This window comes from Microtus oregoni, unplaced genomic scaffold (genome assembly GCF_018167655.1).
Source record: "Microtus oregoni isolate MIOR12 unplaced genomic scaffold, Mior012 000001F_ref0000356, whole genome shotgun sequence".
Lineage (NCBI taxonomy): Eukaryota > Metazoa > Chordata > Mammalia > Rodentia > Cricetidae > Microtus > Microtus oregoni.
Genome location: NW_024543060.1, coordinates 12,135,392 through 12,144,900, shown reverse-complemented (window position 1 = coordinate 12,144,900; position 9,509 = coordinate 12,135,392). Strand labels below are relative to the sequence as shown.

General features: G+C 41.4%; 1 protein-coding gene across 1 annotated transcript; it reads left to right on the top strand.

The window, feature by feature from the left end:
- Positions 1-3,386: 3,386 nt before the first annotated feature.
- On the top strand, positions 3,387-6,762 carry Cysltr2 (cysteinyl leukotriene receptor 2). The gene is given in 2 exon segments (XM_041667794.1): positions 3,387-3,501; positions 5,407-6,762. Coding segments are annotated over 2 exon segments (1,140 nt in total). The 3' UTR covers positions 6,432-6,762.
- The last annotated feature ends 2,747 nt before the right edge of the window (positions 6,763-9,509 follow it).

Here is a 9,509-nt window from a genome sequence, read left to right as displayed (position 1 = left end):
ATTCAGTGTTCTGTTGCTATGAAGAGACTCCATGACCGCAGCCACTCTTCTGAAGGAAAGCATTTAACTGGAGCTGGCTCACAGTTGAGAGGTTTAGTCCATTATCATCACGGTGGGAGGCACGGGGGTGTGCAAGCAGACATAGTCCTGGAGAGTAGCTGAGAGCAAAAGAGAGTGAGCCCCTGGGTCTGGCTTGAGCTTCTGAGCATTCGAAGTTCACCCCACCCTTAGTGACACACTTCCTCCAGTACAATCACGCCTACTTCAACGGTCACACCTCTTAATACACTGTGAACCTATGGGGACCATTTTCCTTCAAACTGTCACAGCAGGCGACAGCTGCAGGTGGAGAGTTTTAGTTTTTCTTTTCTTTTTCTTTTATTATACTGGGGTCTCAAACCCAGGACATCATGCAAGCTAGGCAGGCACTCTACGATTGAGCTACAAGTCCAGCCCTCTTTTCGTTGTTTTTTGTTTGCTTTTTTTTTTTTTTTTTTTTTTTTTTTTTTTACAAAATTTCTCTGCGTAGCCCTGGCTGTCCTGGTCTACTCTAGAATTCACAGAGATCTACCTACCTCTGTCTCTTGAGTGCTGGGATTAAAGGTGTGTGCCACCATTACCACCACCAGGTTGAGGGTTTTAGAATTCCCTTGGTTCTCAATACCTTTGCTGATGTTTGTGGATGATGATGACAACAGAGAAGTTTCTATGTAACAGACAAAACTAGCAGGCCTACCAGGGAAAGATGTGTCTCTGACTGAAGAGAAGACTTGGAGCTTCCTGAATTGGGAAGGTCCCCATTGTCATAGCCAGAGCTGTCCAGTGAAGACAAGGCTTTATGCAATCTGGATAGAAACAAGGATCAGAGTAATGCCATGGACCTTTAGGGCATAGATTCTCAGATCTCAAGGCTTTGACTGTCCACGGTCTGCACTTATGGCTGAATGAGGGGGGTGTTACTGTAGTTAGGGCACACATGGGGGTATTTTTGACAATCCTTTAAATTACCCCATCATTCTGGCTTAACATCACTGCTAACTGACCACTGCTGTTGGGAGTATATGGAATCAATTTTTCCAAATAGAACTTTTACTATAGCTCCTTCTATAATAGCAAATTACCCCATGGTTCTTCAGTTCATTTACTGTTTTATAGAAGTTCTTAGAGTATCTAGAGAGTCTCCTTCCCCTTCCTGTCATCCCCCTTCCTCAACCCTCTTCTAGTATCTTACTATGTAGCACAGGTTGTCCTCAAACTTGAAATTACCTCATTTTAGCCTTCCGAATCTGAGATTTGATGTATGGACCATCTTAGCCTAAAGGATCTCATTTTGAATTCATGGATTCACCCAAATTCATACACTTTATACCAGCGTAAATATCTTTTATCTTTTCTCAGCTGGCATGTCTGAGGGCAGATTATTCAGCTATCCAAACATTTTATTTCTAGAAGAAATTTGTATTCCAAGAGTAAATTCAAGCCAGTGATAATAATATAATATTAGCTGTGTCTAGTTTATCATCTTACTTTTGAATCAGCTACATATAAGAATTAAGTCAGGAGTATCAGAGGAAATACTAGAAGGTCTGCAGAGGGTATGATGATCTCATACCCAAATTACCAGATCACGGACGTCTTTTTCTAAGCACGAGGGTGCATGATCCCAGACTTTAGAGTGTTACAGCAATGCACGGAGGAGAGTCAAGAAAGCTGCACAGGAGGGGTGGCTGAGTGCCACCATCAATAAAAGAAGCAGGGAAATTACTGAGTTTAGTTGGGGTTCTAGGGCTGACTCAGTTGAGTTGGCTTAAGGCTTCTAAAAGCCCTGCTGTGGCGGATATGACTCTTAACTAAGACAGGCAAACAGGGGACTCTAGACCCAAGGAAAGACGAAAGTACATAACGGGTCTTTATGGTTGAGCTGACACCCTGGTCAGCTTGCTCAGACTTTGTATGGCTGAAAAGAAAAGTGGTGTTGTAAGCCTAGACTCTTAAAAGAAAAAAATATCTTTTGGCACGTAACTGTTATGTTAAGTTTGTTGTTTAAGCATAAACATGCTTCTATTTTTCGTATTTAATTTTGATTATCTATTCTTTGAGGAGTTGATGAACATACACAATGTATTTGGACCATATTCACTTTACACTCCTCCCAGAAGTTCCTCATCTCCCTCCCAACTTCAATTTTTTTTTCTTTACAGCCTATTAACTCCAATTAGAACCATCTGCACATGTATATAAGGCCATCCACAAGAGCTTGGGCAACTTAGAAGGAACCTAAAAAGAAAACTGAGCCCCCCTCCTTCAGTCTATCAACTGCCAGTAGCTCTTAGCTCGGGAGTGGGGCCTTGTGAACTCTTTCTCCTCCCAATAAGCATGCTTTTTTTATAACCTAAAACAAAAGTATAACCCTTGGAATACTTTTTTATTAACATATTTTACATAAATATGGTTAACTATGAAAAAAGTCAGCTTTTATTTTAACTTATCATCTTTTTATGACTAAGTTCAATAGGCAAAAGAGAGCTCATGTTAGTTTTAAATTAATTAAAATTCAAAGGATTTTTAGCAATCTGATTATCCACTTTGTCCTCCTTGTCACAGGATGAAGGGGACCATCTGTTAGAGGCCACTTGTAGCAACCTGAAGGCAGTTTAAGCTGCAAAAGACATATGATGACCTTCTTCTGGTTTTCAGGCCTGAATTTGGGAAAGCAAGAATCAAGAAGAGTTGGTCAAGACACAAGATGTAAGTCCTACCTAACTGGAATTAAGAAATAATTCTGACAACATTGTAGAATCATAGTTAGCAGTAGTTGCTAGGAGCTTAACTTTGAATTTTGGGAAAGCATGGGATCTTTCTGAAAACAGCTTAAAAGCATATTACAGACAAAAATAACAGTGTTTTATTGATAAAAATTACTCATGGGCATAAAATAAGAATTATTTTACATAAAGACCCACATTCTAATTTGACTTGCTTTGTACATTATCTGTATAACAATTTACAACAGATGTTTTTTTTCTTTCTTTCTTTCTTTCTTTCTTTTTTTTTTTTTTTTTAATTTTTGAGACAGGGTTTCTCCGTAGCTTTTGGTTCCTGTCCTGGAACTAGCTCTTGTAGACCAGGCTGGCCTCGAACTCACAGAGATCCTCCTGCCTCTGCCTCCCGAGTGCTGGGATTAAAGGCGTGAGCCACCACCGCCCGGCAACAGATGTTTTCTTAATATGTTTATTTATCTAAATGTACACATACATTCAAATAACTGGTATTTTGAAAATGTTTGGCATACTGCCACCACCCTACCAGCCACCTGTGCTAGACAGAGAGATGCTACTCTCATCCTTACTCAGAGAAGCTTCTCTTTGCAGTGAAAGCAGGGCTCCATGGCTTCTAGGTGCCGAGAGTACATCACAGCTGAGTCCATGATATCAGAGCATCTACTTGAAGCTTGGAGGGGAGCTGGGGAGAGGAGGGAACACCGGATGAGGCAATGTGAGAGTAGGAAGAAAGGGGGAAGGGCTACAAAGTACTCTCTTCTGGGCATGACAAAGCCACTGGAAACACCAGCCTACAGCAGCTGTGCACGGCCCCGGGGCAATAGATTGGGTTTGTCAACAGGCAGCCATAGATTCTACAGGGGCACAAGCGCCTACCTCTCTCTGCTGCACAATTAGCTACTGGTGGATCTTAGAGGTGAGGGAACCTGTGGTCTTCAGTTGTGTAGCCTCCAGGTTTAACCCAGTGGTCACACAAAGATCCTGGTTCAAATCTGTGGGTCACAAACGGGAAGACTGTAGATGGGGCCCTTGTGGGAGTGAAGTGTATGTTCCGTGGGTACCTGAGAAGAGAGTATGTTCTGCTCTTGTCGAATGAACTGTTCTGTATATCCAGTTCCATCAGTCAGTTTAGATGCTTTCAGTTTCTTGGTGTTCTTCGTGTTTGCCTCCTTGCCTTCCTATCAGTAGCTGAGAGGGGAGAGGGTCGTGAGGTCACTAATGTAACTGGATTTGCTCTGATATCCTATTTGGGGCTGAGTACCATGGCCTTTCCTTTAACGAAGCATCTCATGGGATTCATGTCCTGTCAAAACTACTTTTGGGAAGTTCAGAATTAAACAAACAAACAAAAAATTCTGGTGTTCCTATGAGACCATAGGAAGCTAGCACTGGCTCATGGCTTACAAATGCTAATTCTCCTGATAGCCAGGGCTCAGAAACACTTAGACCTAGCTCCCCACTCTTCTTATTGGTCATCTCTCCCCTAAGTGTACTCCCTTTTGCTCATCAAAGTCACACTCCCCAAGTCTGTTATCTTGCGTCACATATTCATAGCTCTGTTGCTTGGTGTATCCTGTTAGAAATCGTATGTCTTCATAGTGCAGAAGTTATTTTATCAGTAGAGAATATTCTGTTTTCTGGTAATTTTCTTGGCTCTTAAATCTGGAGCCGTTTCTGATTTGATAACTTACTTTATTTCCTTTTCCTACATGTCAATATGGCTATTTGAGGTGAGTTTCTTGAGGGCAATGTCTAAATAGGTCTTTTGTCTTCACATTTCAAACTTTCAGTCTGCCTTTTTACTTGTAAGTTTAGACCATTGATATTTAGTGTACTTACTGATGTATTGGGGTTATGAATATTTTTTCTGTCTATATTACTTGGTTTCTTTTTACTGTCTTCATGTTGGTTACCTGAACTCTTTAAAATATCATCTTAATTCATCTTTAGTGTTTTAGTATAAGCTTTTGTACAGTTTTTTAGTGTATGCTATCACATTATGTAAATATTCTTATCACAATCTCTCAGCACAATTTTGTCAGTTCAAGTGGGGTATAGAATCTTAACCCCCTTCATATATCCCTATTTCCTCTTATAAAGAATATAAGCTCTTCTACATCCATTTAAAACCACATCAAACAGTATTATCGTTTTTATTTCAAGCATCAAATATACCTTAGAGTTGAAAAGGAAAAGGGAAGCTGCTGTCCTTGCATTCTTTTGCTCAAATGTTCTTTTCCTTTTGCTGATATTCTAAGGTTACTTTTTATTTGTTGCTTTCTATTTGGGGAATTTTATTTAGGTATCCTTTTAAAAATATTTGTATATTTTTATTTTATGGTATGGGTGTTTTACCTGCATTCCTGTAGGTCCACTGTGGGTATGCCTGATGTCCGTAGGTCCACCGTGAGTATGCCTGATGTCCATAGGTCCACTGTAGTGTGCCTGATGTCCGTAGGTCCACCGTGAGTATGCTTGATGTCTGTAGAGGTCACAAGAGAGGGTCAGAGGAACTTGCTTCTCTCCAAGGGAGAATAAATGCTGCAAATGCTTGATCAATGATCAGGAAGAAAACTGAAATTGAACAAAGTAATTTTTATGTTAATTTCTTTTTAACCCAATATAGAGAGAAAACTTATATCCTAGCCTCTGTCCAACTCCGTATCAGAAATGGAACCAACTGAGGCCTCAAGCAATAACAGTGACAGGAACTGTACAATAGAAAACTTCAAGAAGGAATTTTACCCCATCGTATACCTGGTAATATTCGTCTGGGGAGCCTTGGGAAATGGCTTCTCCATTTATGTCTTGCTACAGACTTATAAGAAGTCCACGTCTGTAAATGTTTTCATGCTCAACCTGGCCATTTCAGACTTTTTGTTCATAAGTACCCTGCCCTTCAGGGCTGACTACTACTTAAGAGAGTCCAATTGGATATTTGGGGATCTGACCTGCAGAGTTATGTCTTATTCCTTATATGTCAACATGTACACTAGCATTTATTTCCTAACTGTGCTGAGTGTTGTGCGTTTCCTGGCCACTGTCCACCCTTTCCAGCAGCTCCACGTCACCAGCGTCAAGACCGCCTGGATCCTCTGTGGGATCATATGGGTTTTTATCATGGCTTCCTCAGCCATGCTTCTGAAGAATGGCTCTGAGAAGAAGAACGACATTATACTGTGCCTGGAGATAAGTCCCCTGAAGTTTAAGAAGCTACTGATCATGAACCACATTGCGTTGGTGGCAGGCTTCCTGCTCCCATTTGCCATACTCACCATCTGCTACCTACTGATCATCCGGGTCTTGTTAAAGGTGGAGATTCCAGAATCGGGTCTGCGGGCTTCTCACAGGAAGGCCTTGGTCACCATCATCATTGCCATGGTGATCTTTCTCCTGTGTTTCCTGCCTTACCATGCACTGCGGACCCTCCACCTGGTCACATGGAAAGCAGGTGCCTGTGGAGACGCGTTGCATAAGGCCACGGTCATCACGCTGGCCTTGGCTGCGACCAATAGCTGCTTCAATCCCTTTCTCTACTACTTTGCTGGGGAGAATTTCAAAGATCGATTAAGAGATGTAGTCAACAAAGATTGTCTACGGAAGGCAAAGACAAAGTGCTGTCTTCCTCAGATAGCTGAAGAGCAGAAATAAGAGTTCGGGGAGTTGTTATGCAGGTGTGCTCGTGACTCTTGGTGTTCACCTTCATTCCCTCATGGTCTCCAAATACTTTGTATTTACATCATAACCAACACATCTTGGTTCCCAGCATTGAATTGACCACAACGTTTGCGAATAAAGCCTATTTCAGAGATGTCATTGGATGCATTTTTAATAGTTGGGACTAAATGAGAAATGTAGAGGAAGTATTTCTCCTGGAATCTTGCACACTGAAACATGACATTGGGGAAAATGGCCAAGCACAGTCATGTCAGCTTAGCCATGCTATGCTAAGTCTCTGGTCCAGGCAGTCTAAATTCCCAACTTTAAGACATCCTCAAGCACCCCAGCTTCTCAACTTCTTCCCCTATTAAAGCCCTTGAGATATAGCCAAACCTACTGGGGGCCTCCGTGTAGCATGGAGAACATCCTAAGAACTCAGGAGCAGACTTTGGTTTGAAGAGGAAGACTGCCCTGTAACAAAGCAAGTCCAGACAAGGTTGGTGAGAGGAAAAGGAGGAGAAGGACTAACAGAAAAGAGAGTGAATGATACAGAGAGGTAAAGAGTAATTTCATGTTGCCCCAAGAGCAAACCAAGTAGAGGAATGTGCCTGCTTTGTATTTTTTGCCAGGGATTTGGAAGACCAAAGAGTGGAGTGGGCTGGAATCACTTCTCTAGGAGATACAGAGATCATGTGTGGAAAAGGGAAGAGGTGGAGTCATGAACTTGTATCTCAGTTTTACTTTTAGACCTGGGTTTGGATTGGCATCAATGTAGTCATCGCTCCCTCCTATTGACCCACTGTTGTCGGGGCCAGCTTGATTAGGGAAATAGCCAGGCCAGCTTAAATTAAACAATTATATTTTTAATTGTTATAAGGGGAAACTCATGCCACAAGAATGGGAAGTTCGAGTTCTTCTGTGTCTGGCGGGAATTGCCCAGAGAGAGTGCATACCTGGTCTGTCCCAGTTTTTCTTCCTGAGCTCCAGGTAGCCACGCCTTAACTAGGCGTGATTGGTTAACAGAGCTTCCCCAACATCTCCCTCTTTTGTCTAAACAAGATCTATCCAAAACCAATACAACCATATACAATAGGAACAGATACCAAATATAAAATTACAAACAATATAAACAATATTAAGCAAGAAACACATAGCAAAAGTTTTACTAAACATTTTATTTTAAGGAGTCTAAATCTTGCATTGAAATTAAGCTTGGCTAAATGATGAGGAAGGTAACTTCAACTATCCAGTCTTCAACCCCATCAATGATCTAAGAGGGAAAATAATATTACTTGAGTAAGCAGGAAGTGCAATTGAGCAACTACCAAATCGTGCAACAAATGACAGAGACAACTGGCTACCTGGGCAATCACCCGAAGTCTCATTTGCAATGTTGAAGCAACCAACTTTGGCTAAGGCCTAAAATGACTGACAGACCATGTTCAAAGGCAAGAAACTTTTTAAAACTATCTTACCCTGTCTTGGCAAGATTTGACAGTCCTGTTTTATCCATTTATGGATACTATGTATCTTTGTCAGTGGTTCAGGTATGGGCATTTCTTTGTCCAAAGGCCAGTTCTGCCAAGAAGAAAACAAGCTCCGGGTGGAATGTCTTTGGTGCTCAACATTTTCTCTGGAAAAGGTCTGTGCTGCCAGGAGCAATTATGTCTCACGTTAATAGAACTCTAAGTTATTTAAATGCCATTTTCTACAGTTCTTTGAAGTGGTTGAGGATTATCTATCTATGCAGAATATAATCTCTATGTATCTAAAGAACTTCATTAGTCTAACTATAAGTATGACAAGCATAGATGACTATTGATCTATAATTCTTAATACCTATATAACTTAAAGACTAAGACAATAAACAACTGCGTAATAAATGAGGACAATGACCTCCAAATGTAAACAATGTATAAGTATCTTGATCAGAGGTAGAAATGTACACTGTAATATTGTAAATATATATATATATATAATGTTTTAAACAGGTAGAAGCATGCATGCATACAATATTATTTAACTTTGTATAAATATACAAGAATCTATACCAATGTAATTGTTTATAAATAATAACTCACAAACCAATCTATTATCCCATCATCAACTCCCCCCCCCCTTTTTTTACAAAAGGATCCCTGAGCTTATAAAATTTTACCCCAACCCTCAACCGTATACCAATTATAATCAACCCCTAAATGATGTTTCTAACCCTGAGGACAAACTTTCCTAGGAGAGGGGATGTCGTCTTCTAGAATTACTTCCAGCTGTAATGGGGATGACTTTTCTACTGGATTCTGTGAAAGGAAAATGAAGGTTAAGTTTCAAGATTAATGTCTGGTAAGACTGCAAATAGTCTTTGAGTATTTTGTGGAGGTCTGGCCAGAATGTTGTAAAGATGTGCACTATTTTAGCTAACCAAGTTGGAACTATCTTGTGCAGCTGGTACCCAAAACAGGTCTTGTAGTAGTGCTACGTCATATCAACCAGGTGGAGTTGTTGTTGTGGGGGCCCCATCTTCTTCCTGGAAACCTCAAAGATTACTGCAGAAAAATTCATTGTTCATTGTGGAAAACTTAAGCATTATTTATATAGACAGGGTCTGCAGTCTCGGAAGTGTGCTGGGGGGTAGTGCACAGGGCGGCTACAGAGCTTGGTGCTGGGTGCAAGCTCCTCAGCCATTGCCTTACAGAGGCATTGGCAGAGCTAGGATAGGTCGAGTTCCTCTGCCTTTTCTGCCCTTGCCTCCTGCTTCCCTGCCCTGCCTAAGCTTCTGCAAGCGCAGAAAAATTAGACCCCAAAATCAGCCAGTAGCGGCCAAACAGGGCCCCTGTGTGGGAATTCTATGCCATGGTGTTGGGTGCCAAGTGTTGGGGCTAGCTCCACTCCCCAGTCCAGCTTAAATATAAACAATTATATTTTTAGCTCGTTATAAGGGGAAACGCACGCCACAAGAATGGGAAGTCTGAATTCCTCTGTGTCTGGCTGGAATTGCCCAGAGAGGATGGGCACCTGGTCTGTCCAGTTTTTCTTCCTGGGCTCCAGGTAGCCACACCTTAACCAGGCTCC